The following is a 24,367-nucleotide window of genomic DNA, read 5'->3' on the forward strand; positions in this document are numbered from 1 at the left end:
CTCTTTTTAATCTTTGAGGAAGAACACGACCTTTAATGTTTAGAATTGGTGATATTTCTGCATTTACCCACAGAGGCATTTGGAAGACAATGATATATTCTGGGTGGATGAGAAGTGTCTTGTTTGAAAATGTTACATTAAACTGTTGAGGCTAAGGACATGCAGAGTGATCTAAGCATTAAGGACGTTGCAGTCTATAAAGTCACAGGTAAGACAGAACCTTGGGGTCTTCATAGCTGGGTTCCAGGGAGACACCACAGGACAGGAGGAGGACCTTGTAGCTCTGGATGAAGTCATAGGTGACAACAGTGCGCTCTTTGTCAGATTTATTTTGCAAGCAGGATTGAAGGCGCTCCATCCTCTCTCCCACAGTCAGTGTTGCATCCAGAGGAGGCGGGGCCAAACTGGGACTAATTTCTTGGAAGACAAACAAAGTCTTAATGTAGAAATTAGACTTGTTCATTTGAAGCAGTAGTCTTTAGTGGAAAGACTGAGTCAGGAATCCAAGGACCTGACCTGATTCCAAACACCTGTGTGTTCGGGTCATCGCAACTATGTGATGAAATACTTCATAATCTAAACATAGTGGTTAGGACTAGATTTATAATATTCTACTTCATTATGTGAGTGAAGATTCTAAGTTCCAAGATTTCTAACAATAAAAATTACTTTCAGAATAGAGTTCAAGAAAGGTAGCCGCTTTAGAAATTAAGTTTAAGGCGAGACATATAATGTTGTATCAAAAAAAAGAAGTTCAAGTGGCTACTCAGATAACACACTGCTCTACAAAGAGAGTGGAAGGACCTCACTCAGGAGCTGACACTGTGTACTATCCTCACTGTCCAAATAGCCAAGGAGCGGATACGTAATCAGATCCCAAGGCATTTCTAGATGTATCCTTCCCTGCCAAAGACGCCTCCAACAGCCCATAACTCAGCAACATTGTTCTCTAGCTCAGCACTACCCCTGGATGAACCCCAGACCCAAGAACAGGAAGAGAAAGACCAAGAAGAAACTGCTGTGGTCCCTTGTTAACGACCTCCTGAAGCAGGCAGTACGGTGCAAAGAGGTTGTTTCTAAGAGCATCTATTCTGGTCCGTGGGCATGGCTCCAGGGAAGAACACTTGTCTAGCAGGTATGGGGCTCTGGGTTCAGTCCTCAACACCACAAGAAAGGAGAAACAGAAGGAGGGTGTAAGCGAGGGTACAGTGAAACCACCAACCCGACCACTCTGTGGACACAAAGGTTTACTGGGAATTCAAACTGCTAGGCTGTCTACTAGGGGCTGAAAATAGCAAAAATAGTAGGAAAAGAATGGGCGGGGGGCGGGCAAGAACAGCCTGGGATTTAAGAGTAGCAAGAGGTGGGGTGGTGGCCAGAGCAGCCTGGAAACTAGTGTGGAGGTTTTGCTAGCTGTAGGCTTCTTTGAGTCAATTGCAACCTGTCCACTGCCAGAGACAGGTGGCTGTAAGGGGCAGATGAGGAAGTACTGGCTTTTCCTGACAAACAGAAACCCAAGATTTCTGAGGAATGCTGAATTTAGGTTTTTGCTTACCCAGAATCCAGCCTGAGCTGAGCCCAAACTGTCACTTAGGACATTGGCAGTAACACTGCCATTTCTGTAGCCTACTTTGGACCCAACAGAGAGATAAAGGGAGGAAAAGAGAGATCCACTCTAATTAATATATGTGACTATGCATACATTTGCTATTCTCTTAATATTTTAATCCTATAAATAAAGTCTATATAATATCAGAAAATTATTCTCAAATAATTTCAAAAAATATTTAAAAAAATTGCCTTAACAGACGTCACAGTGCATATGTGGCTTAGCCCAGTGCCAATGCCTTACCGGAATGCTTTTGCTCCTTCTGCAGCGACAGATAGTAAGCGTCCTTTCCACCCCAGCAGACTGCTAGCCCAACGACCACAATGCCGTCAGAGCCGTGGACAGGAAAGCCGTCATCTTCACCAGGGGTTTCCTGAGGGGAGCTGACTAAATGAATCCAAGGTAAAACTGTCACAAGATCTCCAACATTCAGGCATCAAGTAATCTACTAAAACTGTGATAACCAAAGCCCTTATTTCACCAATCATGGTGGCACACACTTTACAATCTCAGCACTTGGGAAGCAGAGGCAAGATGATTATAAACTCAACGCCAGCCTGGGCTATATGGCTAGACTGTGTCCCCAAAACACGGAGAACAACAACAAAACAACCTGTTTGTCCTAGTTAGGACTCTACAGTGGTGACAAACACATGACTAGAGGAAGGGAAGGGTTGGCTTCAGCTTACTGCTTATGGCCTATAGCCAGGGGAAGGCAGAGCAGGAACTAACAGCAGGAGCTGAAGAAAAGATCATGGTTTCTTCTGCATGGCTTGATCATCCTGCTTTCTTATACCACTCAGAAAGAACACCTTCCTAGACAGGGAATGGCCCAGTGGGCTCAAGAAAATGCCCTACAGACTTGCCTAGAGGCAATCTGAGAGAGACAGGTTTTTTGTTTGTTTTTTCTCAACTGAAGTTCTGTTTCCCAGATAACTCTAGCTTACGTCAAGATGACAAAACACTAGTCAGCACAATACTTACTGGGCAAAAACCCTGTAATTGCAAAGATGAATTATTTGGGTGATCACTTGCAGGTGTGTGTAAGCTTTTCACATTTCACATCAATTAAGATACCTATGGCCATACAAACAACGCACCACAGCTTAACTAATAGGTCTATAAGGACTAAAGAGAAACCACTAGGTGGAAAAAGATGTTTTCAAGTTCTATAACAAATAAAGACTATATGGACACAGACACAAAATTTTATAGCAAATTCACCGATTCTTAATCAAAGGCAGCAAGAGTATTATTGTAAACAAGTATAATTTTTGTGCTTATAGACAACATTTTTTTCTAAATTAACATCTACTTAACTTTACAAAAACCAATTTAATTTACAATCACAATCTGAATACTTGGAAGATACTGGAACATAGAGAGACAATCCATACTTATTAAGTTTAAGTGAATTTATGCCTCCATAAGAAGCCTGGACTAGAACATGGCTCAAATTTATGCTTGATGGGTTGGGAATAGGAAATGCTATACACTAAGAGAGCATAGAATCTACCATTGATGCACATGCTCCAAGAACTTCAGACAAACACTAGCACCTTACTGACAAACATAAACACAGTTTTATGAAATCTATCAAACCTCCAATTTCCACAACAGGTTGACTAGCTGACTGTGGCTACTCCCCAGTCACAGGACAAAATGTTCATGGCATCATTTGACCAAAGGTTCAACTCTGGAACCCTAGGAGGCTCTGTAAGGACTTAGAACCAGGATTTCAGTACAGATTCATCAAGAGCACTAATACTCGAGACAATTCCTGAGAAGTTCAGCTAAGTACTTTGTGAGATAGATCTACAGTACCCATCTGCTATGTACTTTTATTTGTAAGTATTAATAATAAAAACCAATTGTAAATTAAAGTACCTCAAAAGTGTGATACCATCCAAAACATATATTATCTTTATAAATTTAAAACATGCTACACAGACCTCTTATAATGGATAATGGAGGGCATTATTAATAACTGAGCCAAATAAAAGCTACACATATATCCACCTATAAGATGATTAAATGGATATATTTATTCAATTTGAGTAATTTATATATAATATCTAAAATTTAGATCTCAAGCCAGCAATGCAGAAAAATTAAAAATTTTAAGATCCTTACCTTGCTTCAACCTTCCTCCTATGGTAGAGGTTTTGGAAGATGTTGAACTTCTAATCTTTTCACAAGCCAGACAGATGGAAAAGCGCTTTTGGCATCCCCACTCCTTTACAAATGTTTGAAACAGAGTTTGGTCACTGGCTACATCGATTATGGCCAAGCTTTCTGGGCTGCATGAGGCTGGAGTTAAGTGTGGCCCATCCTGAGAGAACTGCAGAGGAAAACTTGTGTCCCCAACAGAACTGTCCTCCTTGACGCTGGCTTTACACTCTTGACTTAAATCGTGGTTGTGAATATCTGAAGGTGAACCAAACAAACAATGTTCACCTGGCAGAAAAACACTGCCAGCCTCCTGCCCGTTCACAGATGCTCCAAGGATCTCTGGAAATGCCAGCTTAGAAGCAGAAGCAAGAATGGGTGTAGGAGGAATGAGGCCATTGTCATCAGCTGGGGCACTTTCTTTACACGCTGAGGGAGATAAGGCCACACCATGCCTGGCCTCATTCCCTACTCCCTCGAGCCTGCTTTTAACTTCATTATTGGGGAAAAGAGAAGTTCTCCGAACTTGAATGGTCTCCAAATGTGAATTCATTTCCTGTCTCACATCTAACTCTGTGCCGTTTTCCTCAAAGCAAGGCAGGTTTGCATGTGTTAATCTGGACCTTTCATTTTCTAGAGGACTAGACACTTTATCTAAAACCCTTTGCAGTTCTGGACTTAAGTCAAACGATGATCCTGACCACGTGAATGAATTCTCTGTATTTGTCCCAGTGGGTTTGGACTTCTGGGTCCTCTCGTTTCCATCTCCTCTGACCACTTCTCCTTGGGGACACTCAGTGCCCAGCACTGCAGAATCACCAAGTTCTAACGTTTTAAAGGCTACTGAGCTACAATGCTCTTGAGCACGAAAAGGAGCCATGTTGTCCAAGGCTTCAATCATCTGAGTAGAATCCATCTCTGAAAATATAATAGACTCACCGCTGGAGCAAGTTACCAGCTGGGGAATACCCTGACGTCCGCTCACATTTGCCTTCATAGCCAGCTCTTCTCCTGGGCTCAGGGAATTGCTGAAATGGTTTGCTGTCCTTTCAGAAAGGAGGGGCTGCTTTGCCTGTACATCAGGTGACTGTCCTTTTACTAAGACATCTTCACCAAAACTGTCAAATAGTATACTGTCACTCATATTCAAACTGGTTTCAGGCAGACTTTCTTCCTCCAAACCAATAGGCGTTCCCATTGGAGGAGCCAGAGGTAGGACTGGTTTAACCATTTCTTGTGTTTCAAAACCTTGAAGAAAACTGTTTAACTGGGAGTCAGTGACAGACTGCTCATTCTCTTTAAAGCAAGGGCCACATTCCCCCTGTGGGGAAGAATGGAAGATGAGGCTTGCTGGAGTTAGTCTATCAATGCCCTTTCCAGGGTTTTCTTTCACGGTCGCCATACTCTTACTGTCCAAATGGTCTGTGTTAGCTGCTCCTGGAAAATGCTGTTCACTTGGAATACTGTGACCCTCATTCCGAAAACAGCACTCTGAGTTCCGAGTGCTGGAGCCTTTCTCTGTAACTCCTACCGCCTTTGCTCCCTGCTTGGCATGTTCGGCTGCCACCTGATCAATGATTTTCTCTGACTGAGTATCCAGGTAGAAGCTGTCTCCAAAGTCACAGGTGGCTAGGTTAGAAACATGATTACGTTCACTTTTATTTGTTGTGTAAGCATCTGTTTTTTCTTGTACTCCAGAACTTACAAGATGCTCACGCTGGCCACCTGCTTGTCCGAGTTCCGCAGATGACTGCAGTAATCCAGTAGGTGCCTCAGTTCTGCCCGTGTTATTTCCCAATGCCTGACAGTAATTTGACTCATTTTCTTTACTATTAAGCTTTATACTTTGACATTTGCTAGTCGCAACATCACTCGAGTCTCTGCCCATATGATTAACTGCTTCACAGGACACGTGTCTCTCTAGTAATGTTTTCTGTTTGGTGCAAGTGTTTGTGTGTTTGTCACACTGATTTTCCAGGCATTGGCTAACTGGGTGGGTGTCACGGAGTTTCACAGCAACATTCTGGCTTTTTGTACCGTTCTCTATGAGTGCCTCATCTAGCTTTCCCGTCTCAGTAGCAGCCGATCTTCTTCCACTGCTAGCAACACCAGTCACATTTTTACTCTGAGATCCTGCAAGGGAATGCTCCATAGCACCATCACTTTCTGGTGTTTTCCTTAAGCAAGGCTGCTGCATTTGTAAAGGGAATGAGGCTTTGTTGTATTTTTCCTTGGCACAAAAAGATACATTTTTTCTAAGTAGGCCTGGATTTCTAAGTTCCTCATTCCGCTTGTCTAAGGAAAACAGGTCTTCACATAGAGTAGATCTAGACATAGTCTGTGCCTGGAAATCATCGCTAAGATGATCAGCCCCAGAGTCGTGCACTGGACTACTGCCCAAAGATTTTTTTCGATACTTTCTGTCTCTACAAGATGAAAAATTGGTGTTCATCTGCTCAGAACTAGGACTCAAAGCAGCTTTTCTTTTTTTCTCCAAAGAGAAAGTTTGAATAACATCCCTAGTGATTGGTTTTCCTTCACTCACAGACATCTGAAGCTTTTCTTTTTTTATACCCAAAGAAGTCCGTTTTCTCACCCTACAAATGGATTGTGACTGATGCCCGTGATCCCCCTGGAACGAGCAGAGAGAGTCTAAGCCTTGTGCTGTGTCTAGTGAGTGTTTACCACTAGACTCACTCGCTCTCATGCTATTTCGGTTATTTGAGGTCAGCTTTTTATAAGCACTCTTAGCTTGAGATTTGAATGTGCATTCCTTTACTTCTGACTCACTACTGCTGGGTGAGTGTGTGCTAGAACTCAAGGGTGAACTTGGATCCCACTGCACTCCCATTTCAATTAAGTCCTGCTGCAGAATCATTTTGGCTTCTTCCACTATTAAGGTTGCTGCTTCCCTTGCAGATAAACCCTTTCTGCCAGTCACCCAAATGGTTTGCATAGTGCGACGTTCTTCAGCAGCTTCCTCTTCTTCATCCACTGCTTTTCGGGCACTATTCAAGGACATGAGAAAAGGGGGAAATTAATGCACTGATTCACACTCAGACCTCTAACACGTTCTATCTGATCTGGTTCAGGAAACTGAAATGTCAGCACAGCAAGAGAGAGAGAGGGAGAGATATACAGACAGACGGAGGCAAAAGCCTTAAAAACTGAGGGTCAAGGTTGGAGAGATGGCTCAACAGTTAAGAGTAAACACTATAGCTAATATCTACTTTTGAGTGAGTACATCCCATGTTCATCTTGGTCTGGGTTACCTCACTCAGGATAGTGTTTTCTAATTCCATCCATTTGCATGCAAATTTCAAGATGTCATTGTTTTTTACCACTGAGTAGTACTCCAATGTGTAAATGTGTCACATTTTCTTTATCCATTCTTCAATTGAGGGCATCTAGGTTATTTCCAGGTTTTCGCTATTACAAATAATGCTTCTATGAACATAGTTGAACAGACACTTTTGTAGTATGATTGAGCATCTTTTGGGTATATGCCCAAAAGTTATATTGCTGGATTCTAAGGTAGGTTGATTCCCAATTTTCTAAGAAACTGCCATACTGATTTCCAAAGTGGCTGTACAAGTTTGCATTTCCATTATCAATGGATGAGTGTTCCCCTTACTCCACATCCTCTCCAGCATAAGCTGTCATTGTGTTTTTGATCTTAGCCATTCTAACAGGTATATGATGGTATCTCAGAGTTGTTTTGATTTGCATTTCCCTGATAGCTAAGGATGTTGTAAGGATAATGAGCCTATAGTTCATGATCCTAGAGAAGCTAAGTAACAAGGTGAACCCAAAGAAAAACATACATAGATCCACCTGGAAAGTCAAAATAGACAAGATCACCTGACAAAATTGGGAACATGGGGGATGAGTGAGAAGGGAGGGTGGAAGGGGAAGAAGAGGGGAGAAGGGGAGGGACGAGGAAAACTTGAGGGAATGGGATAGTTGAGATGGAAGAAGGAAAGAGATGAGAGCAAGGAAAGAGATCTCTTGATTGAGGGAGCCATTGTGGGGTTAGCAAGAAACCTGGCTCTAGAGAAATTCCCAGGAATCCACAAGTATAACCCCAGCTAAGATCCTAAGCAATAGAGGAGACGGTGCTGGAACTGGCCTTGCCCTGTAGTCAGACTGATGACTATCTTAAATATCACCATAGAACCTTCATCCAACAGCTGATGGAAACAAAGGCAGAGATTTGGATTGGAGCACTGGACTGAGCTCTCAAAGTCCAGTTGAAAAGTGGGAGGAGTAAGAATATGAGCAAAGAGGTCAAGACCATAATGGGGACACCCACTGAAACAGTCTGCCTGAGCTAATGGGAGCTCACCAACAGCAGCTGGACTGAGAAAGAACAAACATAGGTTCAAACTAGTCCCTCCGAATGTGGTTGACAGGTGCATAGCTGGGGCAGACTGAAGGGCCACTGGCAGAGGCACCAGGATTTGTTCCTGCTGCTTGTATTGGTTTTCTAGGAACCTATTCTCTTTGGATGGGTACCTTGCTCAGCCTGGATAGAGTGGAGAGGGCCTTGGACCTTCCCCAGGGCAGTGCGCCTTGCCCTCTCTGTGGAGTGGATGGGAGGTGGCAGGGGTAGGTGGAGGGAATGGGAGGAGGGGAGGGAGTAAGAATTGGATTGGTATGTATAATGAAAAAGATAGTTTGTTTTCTTTAAAATAAAAATAATAAAGAGTAAATATAGCTGCTCTTTCAGAGTACCCAGGCTCAATTCCCAGCAACCACATGGCAGCTCACAATCTGTAACTCCAGTTCCAGGGGATCCAACACACTTTTCTGACTTCTGTGGGCACTTAATGAATGTGGCACACAGACAAACATGCAAGCAAAACACCCATATGGTGTGGGAGGTTCTTCTGTCTATGTGTTGCTTTTATTGGTTAATGAATAAAGAACTGCCTTGGCCTATAGCGAGAGAGGAGAAAGGCAGAGTTAGTTAACTGAAGAACTGGAGAGGGCTGCTAAAGGTGACAGCAATGAGGACTATCAGCTGGTCAGCTCACTAAGCACAGTGGCAATGCACAGGGGATTGAAAGTCACTCCTGTAAGTACCACAGCTATGCAATAGCTCATATCACAAGAGCAACCAAAGCCCTAGCTGATATGACATTGTCAAGGAAAATTAAAATATATTGGTTTACAAATATAAACTACGTTCCTAAAAGGCTTGAAAATATACCCCTAAATTACTTAAAGTAAACACAACTCTGTGTAATGCCCTAAATGAAATAAAAAGGCTGTAAATTTCTATAACAACCCATACGTATTCCTTAAAAACATCATGCACTGCAAACTCACACACTAAACCCTATGGGTTTAGAAGAAAGACAGGTGAGACAGAATACTATACACTATATAGATATTGACAACTGAACACTGGTTTAAAAAAATTTTTTATGAGAGACTGCCACAGCTAAGGCTCTACAGCATTTGTATCCGTCACCAGCTCAGAGGTATCCTTCTAGACGACATTAACTCCCAAAAGAGCCATGCACTGAAACCAGAAACCTGGCTCATTACATAACTGTCTTAGTCCCTGTTCCTGTTCCATGGCTGTAAAGAAACACCATGACCAGAGCAACTCTCACATGGGAAAAACTTAATTAGGGCTTGTGCACAGTTTCAGTTTAGTCCATTATTATCAAGTGGGGAGCACGGTGATACACATGGCACCAGAGCAAAAGCTAAGAGCTTTACATACTGTCTGTATGCAGAGAGAGAGAGAGAGAGAGAGAGAGAGAGAGAGAGAGAAAGACTGGGCCTCGCATGGGTCTTTAGAACCACAAAGCTGAACCCCTGTAACACACTTCCTCCAACAAGGCCACCTCCTAACCCTTTTCAAACAGTACCACTCCCTGATGACCAAGCATTCAAATATATGAGCCTATGGGGGTCATTTTTTATTCAAACCACTACAATCAATAGGAAGCCTTCTTATCCACTGCTTGGGGCACAGAAAGCTTTGTAATTTTTTGCAACATTAGTAAGGATGCAATAAGAAGCCATGCACCCTAAAATATCATGAAAATGTCCCTTGAGAGAAAGACGCACAATGTGGACACAGGCCTACATTCAATACCTAAGAGCTACGGAAACAAATATCACTCAAAACAACTTTCTGCCCCTTTAAATGTCATCCCACCTCAAACCTTAAATTACTAAAAAGTAAGCACCAAAGATACATAAAGCCAAGAGGCTTGTGAAAGGTCACACCCCAACCCTTCCCACACTTGTTTGTAGTAATATGAGTGGCGGGGCTGCGTCCCCAGCACTCCAGCTGCCCACATGGCTAGCTTATGCTCCGAAATAACAACACACAAACTGTATTCATTTAAACACTGCTTGGCCCTTTAGCTCTAGCCCTTACAGGCTAATTCTCACATCCCGATCAACCCATCTCTAATAATCTGTGAGCACCGGTCTTACCGGGAAAGGTTCAGCATGTCTAACCTGGCGGCTTGCTTCATCGCGTGCGTCTACCAGGGAGAGCGGAGCATGGCATCTCTCTGAGGCATCTGCTCCCGAGAGGAGAGCTGTGGAGTCTGAGCTCACTTCCTCTTCCTCCCAGCGTTCTGTTCTGTTTACTCCTCCCACCTATCTCTAACCAATGAGAGCCAAGCAGTTTCTTTTTATTTAACCAATGACCTTCCTCCATCACTTGTTAAAAGCTTCAATCCAAAAGTCAGGCCTATCATGAGTAGAAGGGAAGACGAACTGGAAACAACATGGGCTTTCTGATTTAAAATACATTTTTAATGTTCCTCAAAATAAAATTGTTAGTAATTGAAAGTAAAGACCTGTAAGTCTGCCTGATCTTTTTGTTTTGGAAAGTGTTCAAACAGAAAGCAATTAAGTCATTCCTTGATTATATGCTAGTCAAGTCTTATGTGTTGTTAAACACCCCCCCCCCACACACACACACACATCAAGGATTCCTTCCCTCACAAACTTCATTAAGGGTCTAGTGTTCCAAAGAACATTTAAAGGCGCGTACCGAACACATGAGCCCTGGAGAACTAACACATGGGAATCAGATTTCCCACAGCCGAGAGCGCCTGGTGCAGTACTCAGACTCAGCCCACAGGAAGATTCCCCAGCACTCCACAAACGCCTTTCCAATCACACAGTCCATGAGTAGAAAACAGAAAGTAACCCTCAAGAGAAAAAGGCAGCCACATTTCCCTGTGCCCTAGGGTTGATGAGCTGCCTTCTAACAGCCCTAAGTCAGACACAGACTGTGATACCTTTTGAAAGGCAGAGCATTCTTCAGAACCACCTCCACCTCCGCAACGTCAGCCCTGGCAAGGTCTGCTACGGTGAGGAAGCCAGAGGCATACAGGAACCTGGCTCTCTGAGCGTTCAGTAAGGACACCCGGATGAGGTCACACAGCTCCCTCTGGATGCCAAACGTGAGCCGCTTCTGAAACTGGGAAAGCAGTAGTTCCATGTTGTGCCAGCCCAGACGGTTGGAAAACACTGTAATCATTCCTAGAACAGCCAGAATGTTTGCTGAGTTAAAAACTGTTTTAGACTAATTCTCCAAGAATGTATATATAAACATATGTGAACGTGTATAGATACATATGTGTGTATATACATGTGTGTGCACACATATTTGGTTCGACTTTGCTTTTTCTGTAGAACGTATGGTTTAACAGGGCCAAGGCACAAGTTAATGGTACAGACACATATCAGAAGTCCTAGATAGCTCATAAAGAACAAAGTAAGCACATTAGATGTCATCCCATCTATTCTTTCAAGTTTTACTTTATGTGCATGCATTTTACCTGTGTGTGTCTTGAGTGTGCACAATTAGAGGCAAGTGATCACTATCAGGCATCTTCTCTTGCTCTCCACTTCATTTTTTGAGGCAGAGTCTCTCACTAAACTTTGGGCTCACCAACTGCCTGGACTAATTAGCTACTAAGTCCCTGGGACCTCTGCCTTCCAGCACTAGATTATAGAATAGACATGCACTACTGTCCCCATCTTTGTGTGAGGGTGTGGGGATCTGAATTCTGGATCTCATGCTGGCATAACAAGTCCTCTCTCAAAGCCCTTCTCATTTGTTCCTAATTCTGAACTTAACATTTAGATACGGGGGCACAGCACATATACACAAAGAGAACAAAAACCCCATTCTAGTCCATTCCTCTCACTAGCTCTCTTAGTTCTTTTTTCCTTTCTTAAGGAAAAGAGAACAATAACAAAACAGGTAAAGGACTCATTTTTACCTGTTTTGATTTAAAAATTCAAATGTTGAGAGAACTGCAGAATGACATTCCCACTACTAATTTCTTCAAAGAAAGACTTCTTCCTCTTGAAATAAAGAGATCACAGCAGCCCAGTAGCACCCATGGACAAAATCACTGAGGCCAGGCACTTGAGCACTGATTCCTTCCCTTCATCCAACCCTCTGCCCACATCTTCTACACAGCATCCCCCTATGCATGCATTCACAAGGAAGTTCTTATAAATAAAGACACAAACCTTTTAGTAGTCCTGGGTTTCCTTCCAAAGGGCTAACAAATTAGTAAATCAGACCCAGAATCTACCTGTTTGTGTAACTTGAGTGTTTCCTAAGGCATGATAGTTAGAACAGTCAGGTCTACAAAACTCTCTTCATCTGCAGACTCTTTCTCAAAATCTATTATTAATCAGAACTAAGAGAAAAGGGATTCCACTGAGAACTTTGCTTCTCCCCATAAGGAGGGAAGTGCCAGAGAAAGATGTACCATCAGCAAGTCACGAAGGAACAGAAGGGGGAAGGGGTGAGCCCCGGCCTGATGACGGCTCTCTACAGACCACTACTGTACCCAGAGGCACCAGCGTGATGATGAGAACACTGAGACCACTACTATACCCGGAGGCACCAGCGTGATGATGAGAACACTGAGACCACTACTGTACCCGGAGGCACCAGCGTGATGATGAGAACACTGAGACCACTACTGTACCCGGAGGCACCAGCGTGATGATGAGAACACTGAGACCACTACTGTACCCGGAGGCACCAGTGTGATGATGAGAACACTGAGACCACTACTGTACCCGGAGGCACCAGTGTGATGATGAGAACACTGAGACCACTACTGTACCCGGAGGCACCAGCGTGATGATGAGAACACTGAGACCACTACTGTACCCGGAGGCACCAGCGTGATGATGAGAACACTGAGACCACTACTGTACCCGGAGGCACCAGCGTGATGATGAGAACACTGAGACCACTACTGTACCCGGAGGCACCAGTGTGATGATGAGAACACTGAGACCACTACTGTACCCGGAGGCACCAGTGTGATGATGAGAACACTGAGACCACTACTGTACCCGGAGGCACCAGCGTGATGATGAGAACACTGAGACCACTACTGTACCCGGAGGCACCAGCGTGATGATGAGAACACTGAGACCACTACTGTACCCGGAGGCACCAGCGTGATGATGAGAACACTGAGGACTCTGTATGACTGCAGCAATTTCAGAGGGGATTAAATAAACAGAAGTTTTTAGGAAAGTAATCCAAACCAGGCATGGTGATACACACCTTTAATTCTAGTACCCAGAGAGCAGAAGCTGGTGGATCACTGTATTTGAGGACAGTCTGGTCTACATAGGGAGCTCCAGGCCAGCCAGAGCTACCAATGAGACCCTGCTTCTTTTTTCTTTAAAAAGAAAAAAAAGGAATCTTAACAACCTTAATGATAGAATCTTAAAGTGACACACTTCATCTAACTGACCTGCATAAACAGCAGCTGACTGTTGCAAAGACTGAATCTGTCCACGATTACATCCATATTTCTGATTAATTTCCTTTAAGGGAATTTCACTGATTAAATCCAATAACACAAGACTCGTGAAAAACCTAAAAATAAATCAAGACTAGTGTAAGAGATCATTTATAGCTACTCTGAAAGTGTAACATATACTGCAAACCAACTACAAACCAAAGAGGTAGCAGAGGGTTCACTCCCATCCCCCATCCCCCATCCCACCCCCCACCCCCGCAGGAAGACAACAGGAGGAGGACTTGTGGGCAAAGATGACCACAGTTATTTCATACATCTTAGCCACAGCTAAGAACTAACCCAACAGAACAAAAAGTTCCCACACTGCAATGTTAGTAACTGATTTCCAGAAATAATACTTGGTTTAAGAAATGAGGTAGCAAAAAAGTCTAAAAGATTTAATACATGGGTATAAAATGAATAGAATTGTGGTCAAATGACAGTATCTAATTATAAAATCTAGATTTGATTTGAAACAAAAAGTTGGCACAAATAATCCAAGCACAGAGATCCTTATAAATTTGCACTTGACTGTGATGTAAATCACACACACAAGTTTTAAAGAGTAGCCTGTCCCAGTTTCCCCCATGTGAACCCTAACACCTCCCAGGTGGTAAGAGACTACTTCTAAAGGTGTTACAAAGCACAACTCCAACAAAATCACCACAAATGGAAGTGGTTAAATATCTGGCTTTAAAAACCTGCAGGCATAATGACTAAATGTCAAGTTGCAAGAAAAATTAAACTGTCAGTAAATTAAATAAACAGAGAAATTTTAAAATTTACTATAGTCAGCCAAAATGTTTCCACATTGTTGACGATGAGAGTGACCCAGAAAAGTGGATACGGACCTAAGCCCAGCAGAGATAAATGCTGCAGGCTCCCCACCTTTTATGGATGGCCATTTGCCGATGCTGTCTCTCAGTTCTGGCTACTACTTTTCCTTTCACACAGCGAGCCAAGAAGCTTTCCTCAACTCCAACCAGTTCTGCCACCCTTCTCATAGAAGCAGGCAACTTTTCCCATAGACAGAAAAATCGATACCAATCAATTCCAGTCCAGTCTTCAAACACAGGTGTAACCTAAAGAGAAGAAGCATCATTTTAACTGTGGGAGCTCGGTGGCCAAACACATGCCTGATATGTGCAGGGTCATGGGTTCAAGCCTTAGCACTGGACAAAAACAAACAAACCCATTACCCTGCATAAGTAAGAAAATTATAAATGTAAACTGCATAGTAAAGACAAAGGCCTCAGGATACAGAAAACAACTGTGATAATAACTCATTTATAAGAAAACATTTATTCAAAAGAAACTTGCTGAAAGAATAAACACAGACAGAGAAGGAGAGAAAGCCAGAGAGAGTGGCAGGGTAAGGGGAGGGGGTAATGACTGCTAACCATACAAACTGGATTTCATGGAATGCAAGTCTTTAATCATTGACATTTTCAACCTAAGTAGGACTGACTCAAAGTATTTTCTTACCTATTTCATGTATTCAAGAATGAATGAGTAAAATGAAAAGAAGAGATAAGGGGGGCAGTGTGGGGAGAGTCAACAGTCACAGCTGATCTATTTCTTTAAAGGTTCAGGATTCAACAAGAAAGCTGTGAGACAAACAGAAAGAGACAAGTGTCCTGAGCATGGGGAAGAATGTAAGCAAAGAAACACCTTTAAAAGTGTCCAGATATTAGTACACGAAAAGACCTCAAAGACAAAAACAGTATAAATGTGTAAAGATAAAACATTATAAATGTATACAAAAGGATTTAAAAAATGCTTAAAGAAATAAAAGGGTGAGTGTCTGTAATACCAGCAGTTGTGTAACCGAGGCTCTAGAATACAAAGTTTTAGACCAATCTGGTAAGTTCCAGGCCAGCCTAGTAGTATACCTAGAAAGTTTGAGGGTAGCCTGGCTTAAAAAAAAGCCATTTAAGAAGAAAAGAAGGAAGGAATGGGGGAGCAGAAGGCAGAGGTAAGGAAGAAAAGAGAGTGCTGTGGAATAAACTTTGTAAACTGTAAATATGTATACATATGTTTTTTCTCCTCCTGGATTCATTGTATATATGAAAAACTATGGAGAGTTTTGAAGTTGGACTGAATGCATCTTGCATTATTATTTGGTTACAAGCTAATGGGGACCAGGGAGTGAAATGTGGTGGTTTAAATGAAAATGGTCCTGATAGGATCACATATTTGAATATTTGATCCCCATTTGGTAAAACTATTTGGGAAAGATTAGAAGTTGTGTTCCTTACTAGAGAAAATGCGTCACTAATTGGCCATGTGAAGTCTATCCCTCTGAAACTATAAGCCCCAAATTAAATCCTTTCTTTTATAAGTTGGCTTGGTCATAGTGTCTTATAATAGCAATAGAAATGTGACAGCATCCCAATTTTTTTATTTTTTTAAATTATTTTATTATTTATTTTGTTTTCATTTTTAGAAAAGGTCTCACTACATAACTTTGTCTGGCCTCAATATATAAATCACACTAGACTCAAACTCAGAGAGATGCCTCTGCATCCCAAGGGATCAGACTGTAGGTGTGTGTATACCACATCATCCTTGGCAAGCACCCCAAAACTGGTGAAAAACAGTCTACATATCCAAAAATATTTCATGAACTGAAAGGAAAAATGTAGGGCTCTTCATCAACATGCATCATAATAATGTCACAAACTGAGTGAGAGAATTCTGAAAGCAGCCAAGACAGTGTCCTAGTTAGCATTAACTATCACACTGCCTAAATCATCTTTAAAAAGTCCCAAGAGAGTGTTTCCTTCATCAGTTTGGTCTGTGGACATGTCTGTGGGGATCACCTTCATTATTAATTAATTCAGGGGGGCCTCAGTGCACTATGGGCAGCACCATCCCGAGGCAGGTGATCCTGAGCTACATAAGAAAACCAGAAAACCATGAGCCTGCCTCATTGCCTCAACAAGCAGCATTCCTCCATGGTTTCTACTTCAAGCTCCGGCCCTGACTTACTCAATGACAGACTGTGCCCTAAGAGTGTGAGCCAAATCAACCCTCTCCTCAAGCTGCTGTGCTAAGTGTCTTATCACAGTAACAGAAGGGAAGAACTGACAGAAAATCACACAACGGAAACCCAACAACAGCAAAAGTTAACTTCTCATCAGAAACACTGGAGACAAGAATGGGATGAGAAGGGCACAACGTATTTGAAGGAAGAGTAAAAACGTTGTGAATTTAGAATAAAGGAAAGGTATCTTTCAAAACCAGAGATAACAGGGACATTCCTAAACAAACATAATCAGAAAATGTTGTCTTTAATACTAACAAAAGTTCTTCACGTTGAAAGAAAGCAGGCTGCTCAGGTACATGCTGGTGCACACCTGTAAGCCCAGCAGCCAATCGACTAAGTGGGGAGGCATGTAAGTGTGAGGTCAGACTGGACCACATGGTAAGCTGCAGGCCAGCCTGGAAGGGAGACAAGTAGGAAGGGAGAGAAAGGGACTGGGATAGAACTCAAATATTCTGATTACACCTTAAAAAACAAAGCTAATAGAGGTCACTTTGTGAGTACATATTAAAAATAATTGGGGCTAGAGAATTTAGCTCTGAGGAAGAGTGTTTACCTAGAATTCACAAAGCCCTTGGCTCCATTCTCAGCACTGAAAATAATTAATAATCACAACAATAACAACTGCATATTTCCTCATTCTTCTCTTGACTTACTTAAAAAGCATTATATGACCTGCAAGAAGCAGAGGACAGAATACAGTTGAATAGTAGTTACCAGAGAACAGGAAGCAGTGGGGATGTCAAGCTGAACAGGGGTTTTCTTATCTGAAGTTGTTGGTTACTGAACGTTGAAGGCAACAGTCTGGATCAGGAGCTCACACTCATGCCTGCTATTAATATGTGGGACATTGTTAAGGCCACTGCAGATGATTGATAAGACCTGCTTTAAGATTATTTCCACTCATATTAGAAGGCACAGAACACTGGGCCTGATATAATCCATGAATTATATATATGTTTGTAAAAGAAAAAAATAACCTCTACAGTTACTTTATTGAACACATTTCCTGGTAAGACCTCATTCTAATGAAAATGTCAATGTTATTCTCTCCCTTCATTTACTCTTCAAAGTGCACACATCTCCTTTTCAGTGACAAATTTATTTCTGGTTAGTTCTTGCTAAAGAATATGGTTAAACTATTCAATTCATATCAAAATGGTTATTATAACTGTAGAGGATGATCTAATGTAAACAAACTTTCTATGATAGTACCGTCAACTCCACAGGATAAGGAATCACAAAGGGGACAAGCCACTGGGCATGCCTTTGAGGGACTACCTAGACTAGACTGACCTAATACAAGGAGAAAGGGGCGGGGCTCCAGCACTCATCTGTCTCTGGTTCCTATGATGCAACGGGCCCAGGTACCTAAGCTTTCTTCCTTCTGCACCCTCAAACTGTGAGGCCAAATGAAGGCCTCCTTCCTTCAGTTCTTTTGTCAAGGTACTTTGTCAGAGCGTCAAGAAAAGCAATGAAGGCACTTGTAAAATTCCTCCTGCAAGCCTGGCACACATCTCAATATTCAGTGGCTAGAAGTGAGAGGACTAAACATCCAGGCTAGCCTTGGCTAACCAGTGAGATCCTGTCAATAGGAGGTAAATAGTTTTGATTTTAGATAGAACTTACCAGGTAGACGATATGAAGGTCATTCTCTAAAACAAAGCCTTTCATTGCTCTTTGGAGATCAGCAAAAATGTCTAGGGTATCAGTTGGAGAAAGTGAGGAAGAAAGAGTAGCCGATCCAAGATGAGTTGGGTGATATACCTTTCCTGGAGTGGGGAATACAGGAGCAAAGGTTAAAACAAATCAAAGAAATGTCCTTCTCTACTACATATTACCCCTCTCGGCTCTCATCAAAGCAATAATCAGAACCTTACCTAACACGTAGAAATGTATGAGCAAAAGCTAAAAGGTGAGCATAACATAAAGGGTGAGCATTTTTACATGAGAGCTTGTGTTTACCTCCTGACCCGTCACGGGGCTCTGCCACCTGGATGAACTCGTTTTCTAACAGCCACGTCACACAGGCATCAATTGCTCCAAGGTGAGCATCATCTTGATTCCTCTGCTTTCCCTGACTCCCTTCCTTTATACCAGCAGCCAAGAATGTGCAGGAGGCATAAGTTTGCATATCTTGTGATGTACTTGCCACTCCGCCAACGATTATCTGAGAGAAAATATTCAGTCTATAATTTTTATAAGCTGTGTAGAGCCTCTGGGCATCAAGCAATAGAAGTGACTTTATTTTCTTAAGGCATCTTCAGTCTCTATGTAGAGATGCTTTATGAAATCTTTTGTCATCACACATTACAAACACAGATGATACTACTGACAGCATTTTCCTGGAAAGTAAATATAATATTTTCTCATAGACAAAAAGAAACTTAGGTAACTAGTTACACATATAGAGGAGGTGGTAACACATGCCATGAGTCTGATCAGCCTCTGCTCCTTTCCCTAGAACACATGGCCATGTAGAAATGCTACTCTTGAATCCTTCCCATTCAGAAGGACAACAGGGCAGGAAAAGATGAAGTTAGTATTCAGTGTGCATTGCCTTAGCTGGCATCTAACTTGTGAAGTTCATGCCCCAGCCTCCAGTATGCTAGAATAATTAGACTGCACCACAGGTCCAGCCCTTCTGCAAACTTAATTTTTTATAACTTGATTTGATTTTAATGTTCACATATATTTATTATCTGAATAGAAGAACTATGGTTCATTTTGCCATCTTTTCTTTAAACTTAAAAAAATAATATATCAAAAGTAAAAAGATAGCCACTAGAGTACACATAGCCTGCGTTCTATTCCTCTATTCCCTATGCCTCAAAAAAAAAAGATATAAAAAAGAACTATAGTTCATTTGGTTGTATAACTGTTTTGAAATAAACTGATAAGGTAGAATTTTAAGCTCCAAAATAACTACATATTCATATATATATAACATATAGGCATGTTTATACCAACATATACATGTATATATATATATATGTATGTGTGTATACATATGTATGCATGTATCAGAATTTATTTATCAACTTATTTCGCAGAGCCTGAAGAATTATGTATATCTGTACTACGTTTAAATATATGTGAGAAACAGTCACACTTGGGAAGGCTATAAATATAACAATCTTGTTTTGCTTTTGTTTTTTTTTTGGGGGGGGGTGTTCTTTGAGATAAAGTTTCTTTGTATAGTCCTGGCTATACTGAAACTCTATCTGCAGACCATGCTGACCTCAAACTCAGAGATCTGTCTGCCTCTGTCTCCTGATTGCTAGAAATGAAGTGGGCCACCACTGCCGGGCAACAATCTGTTTCTTTAAAAAAAAAAAAAACAAAAACAAAAAAACCCTCAACTCAGATTTTCACATCCTCAAATTTCAATGAGTGGTTCCTGAACTCCTACCTCCAGAATAGCTCGTTTCATGCTAGCAGTGATGTCTCCGTGTCTCTGCAGACAGCTGTGCACAGGCTCCAGAGATCCTCGAAGCAGAGCAATGCCTTTCGATTTCTCAGCGTTCTTACAAACTAGGATACTTTCACCTACAAACAAAGCCACACGTCTGAGTTCCAGCCCATTACTGCAAGTCACTGCTGAAGACAAGTTCCGACCCACTGAGGAGACAGGAGGTTCTAGAGGCTGTGTTGGTCACAGAGCCCTAAGTCACAGCTCTGGATCTGAACTCTGGGCAGGCGATCAAAGTGTTACCAGAAAACAAACGACCCAGCTTCTAGATGACTTTTAGCTGAAGGCCAGAGAAGCAACAAGCACAAGAGCTCTTGTCCTCTATAAACACTGTCCTAGGAAGACAGCTGCTCCTTTGTCCCACCACTTCTCCACACTTTTCTGCCTTTGCCAAAAATACCTTAAGACCCACATCAAACAGCAGGCCTCGCACCTTTTCTATGAAGCCTCCATGCACCTAACAAACTTTAACACATATAGAGATTATAAGTCTTTCCCTATTCAACTCTCTCTCTCTTTCCTCAACCTGGTATTGTGACAGACTTTTGCTAGGGAATCTCTCTCTCCTACGCACGCACACACACACACACACACACACACACACACACAAACACAACTGTAGTTTCCCCTCCCTTCTCTCTTCCCATTCCCTCCCCCCACACTCTTGCCCCCACCACCATTATCCCATCCCTATACCCTCACCTCACCCCGATCCATTCCTCCGTTTCTATTCAGAAAAAATCAGGCCTCCCATGGGTAACAACCAAACAAGGCATACCAAGCTGCAGTAAAACTCCCTTGTAATAAGGCTGGGCAAGAAAACCCAGAATGAGGAATGGAGTCCCAACAGCCAGCCAAAGCATTAGGGACAGCCCCTGCTCCCACTGTTAGAAGCCCCACAAGAGGACCAAGCTACAGAAGTGTAACAGGTGCAGAGTGCCTAGTCAGTACCATGCAGGCTCCCTGATTGACAGTGCAGTCTCTGTGAGCCCCTATGGGCTCTATTTAGTTGATTGTGTGGGTTTTCTTGTGGTATTCTTGACTCCTTTGGCCCCTAAAATCCTTCCTCCTGTGCTCCAAACTTCCAAAGTCCTTCCACAATGTTCCCAAAAACATGGTCAGATCTGTCACAGCAGTACCGTACTATCGGGGTACCAGTTTGTCTTAGCTAGGGTTACTATTGCTGTGATGAAACACCATGACCAAAAGCAAGCGGGGAGGAAAGGGTTGATTTGGTTCACACTTTCTCAATGTAGTCTGTCAGTGAAGGAGGGCAATAACTCATGTAGGGCAGGATCCTGGAGGCAGGTGCTGATGCAGAGCCCATGGAGGGGTGATGTTTACTGGTTTGTTCCTTGTGTCTTGCTCAATCAGATTTCTTAAAGAACACAGAACCACTAGGCCAAGGAAGGTACCACCACCACAGACTAGGCCCTCCACAATCAATCACTAATTAACAAAATGCCTTACATCTGGATCTTATGGAAGCATTCATTGAGGTTCCCTCCTTTCAGATAACTCTAACTTGAGCCAAGTTAACTTAAAATGAGGCAGCACAGTGCTAGGCGGTGGTGACACATGCCTTTAATCCCAACACTCGGGAAGCAGAGGCAGGCAGATCTCTGTGAATTTAAGGCCAGCCTGGTCTACAGAGCGAGTTCCAGGACAGGCTCCAAAGGCTACACAGAGAAACCCTGTCTCAAAAAAAAAAACAAAAAAAAAAACCTAGCCAGCACAGATCCCAGTGAAGATCTCAAACGATGATCCATGATCCAGAAATACACCCTGGGGTGTATTTTAAAGGTGACAGCAGTGACCAACCAGTAACTCTGATTGCAGAATTCAACCAATCTGGTTTGACAATGGAGACCAGGCACTCAAAATTAAACTAAAGTCAGCAACCTAATTAACCACATGAAACAAAAGTAGGCCCAGTCTGCCCAATCATTCCCAGCTGTGCCACTCAGATTCCCAGCTAGACTAGCAATACAGGCCTATTCCTGCCAAACCAGAAAACCCAGAACTGGCTGTCTCTATACATTTGTGATACAATGACACAAGATTGCAAAGAATTGGGAAATCATAAGACTTTAAAATATACCAACAAAATTCCAATGAAGGACCCTAAAGAAACAGGGAGCAGGAAAGAACAGATAAAGGTTACACATAATGAAGTATAAGAACATTAAAATGAAATAAATTTAGAAAATGAGATATAAACAGTGAGAAATTTAACAAAGAAACAGAAACAATAAAATAAAAACAAATTCCAAAGAAGAAAAGCATGGCAGCCAAACTGCGAAATGAAGTAGTGAATCTCAACCGGAGCTCAGACAGATGGAGAGCCAGTACACTCCCAGACTGACGGAAATGAACTTAAACGACGTATAGTCAAAAGACTAATTTTTGCATAATAGAAGCTAAAGTGGAAGAGATAGGGACTAAAAAGTTATTAAAGAAATAACGGCTAAAAATGTACGCAAATCTACGGAGAGAGGGTGACAGCAGGTACGGGAAGCACAGAAGTCTCTATTCTAACACAACCCAAAAAGCTCATCAAGACACATAATACCAAAACTCAGACCACCAGAGAGATGGCTCAGCAGTTGGGAGCACTTGCTCTTCCAGAAAACCTGGGTTCCATTCCCAGCACCAATAAGGCGGGCTGCTCACAGTCATCCAGTTCCAGGGGATCCTATACCCTCTTCTAAGCTCTGAGGGCACCAGACAAACATAGAGTAAGGCAAAACACCCATACACATGAAAGTAATTTTTTTAATTCAAAGGCAGAGAGATGGGGCATAGCTTGGTGGTGGAGTGCTTGTCTATCATGTGTGAGGACTTGGGTTCAATCCCCAATAGTACAATACAATAAAACCTTAAAAAAAAATTCAAAGGCGAAACTCAGAGAAGAATTTGAGCAAGGTGCAACATCCTATGGATTTCTTGGTGACTTCAAGCCTCAAAAAAAGGTTCTCCAATCTATAAAGATCTCACAATGGAAACAAATTCTCATATGATCCCAGGATCTCAAGTTCCCCAGGATTTTCCATTGGCACCTGGTCTAAAAATGATTGGAAGCTCCAATGTGCATCAGAGTTACAAATCCTCAGCATGCCAGTGAACCCAGTCACCCAAGGTTCTTCAAGTACCTCAGGTTCACCATATCCACAAGATTCTCAGGCCCCTCCAAGGACACATTTCTCCCAATGATCCAAGGAGGCAGCGGAAGCGCACAGTGTTCACCAAGGAGCAAAAGGTGGTCTTGCAGATATTGTGAGAGAGCATTTCTTCACATTGCTCAGGATGCGTACACATTCTGGCTATCCTCTTTCTGCACACAGAGTTGTGAGTTTCTCAGTGTGAGCTGATACACCTGGCCTATGAGCATCTCTCCTGAATTAGCGAGTTGTATTAATCTATTGTGCTATTCATACCTTATCCTTAAATCAATAAATTGATTTTAGTGAAAAAAATTCAAAGGCAAAGAAAACATTCTAAAATCAGTAAGAGTTAAGAAATCTATACACATAAGGGAAGCCCATGAAATGATGGACAAGTTTTAAACAGAAGCCCCACAGGCCAGAAAGGTCAGATATTACACTCGTTGCAGAAGGACAAACCTGGCCAAATACACTTTGCCCAGCCAAGCTGATCTTTGGAAATGAGGAAAAAACCAAAAATCTTCCCCAGACAAACAAAAGTTAAAAGAACTCAGTGCAATGAGGACTGCCTCACAGGAATTATGTAACAGTCTTCTTCAAATTGTGTTAATATTAATTAATAGCATAAAATATAAGAAAGTTCAGAAATCAATAGTTTATTGAGAAGCATTCAAAATACTTTGTACTAAAATGGTATTGTATGAAGTGATTTTACCTCTAGTGTGACAACCCTATTAAGACAGTATAACTAAAATATTGCCTAAGGATATAAATTACAAAATTATGTTTTGACATTAAAATGTATGGGTGGAAAAATAAAAGCATAGAGCTGTATGCAATCAAACTTATTATTAACTTTGTTGTTTACTATATGAAAATTTTTATTAAAAAAACATTTTACACATATATATGTGTGTATTTGCTATCATTCATGTCTGAGAACAATGAAAACTACTTATTTCCAGTTCAGCATGGGGAATGGGTTCCCAAAAGCCAGTTCAAGCACCAGGTACAGGTCTTGATCCTACTGCTAGGAGCCCCACAAACACAAGCTACACAACCATCACACACACATGGAGAGGG

At 42.0% G+C, this 24,367-nt stretch overlaps 1 protein-coding gene across 2 annotated transcripts in view; it reads right to left on the reverse strand.

Moving 5' to 3' along the window:
• Polq (DNA polymerase theta) overlaps positions 1 to 24,367 on the reverse strand; it is a 73,055-nt gene that overhangs the window by 27,563 nt on the left and 21,125 nt on the right. For both annotated transcript variants that reach the window (XM_041673161.1, XM_041673160.1), the window contains 9 exons: positions 20,061 to 20,197; positions 18,614 to 18,818; positions 18,278 to 18,420; positions 14,491 to 14,684; positions 13,555 to 13,679; positions 11,056 to 11,299; positions 3,743 to 6,786; positions 1,853 to 1,996; positions 221 to 417 (listed from right to left, as the gene is read on the reverse strand). In XM_041673161.1, coding sequence (XP_041529095.1) covers positions 221 to 417; positions 1,853 to 1,996; positions 3,743 to 6,786; positions 11,056 to 11,299; positions 13,555 to 13,679; positions 14,491 to 14,684; positions 18,278 to 18,420; positions 18,614 to 18,818; positions 20,061 to 20,197 — 4,433 coding nt within the window. The remainder of the gene's footprint in view (positions 1 to 220; positions 418 to 1,852; positions 1,997 to 3,742; positions 6,787 to 11,055; positions 11,300 to 13,554; positions 13,680 to 14,490; positions 14,685 to 18,277; positions 18,421 to 18,613; positions 18,819 to 20,060; positions 20,198 to 24,367) is intronic.

Source organism: Microtus oregoni, unplaced genomic scaffold (genome assembly GCF_018167655.1).
Source record: "Microtus oregoni isolate MIOR12 unplaced genomic scaffold, Mior012 000023F_ref0000262, whole genome shotgun sequence".
Lineage (NCBI taxonomy): Eukaryota > Metazoa > Chordata > Mammalia > Rodentia > Cricetidae > Microtus > Microtus oregoni.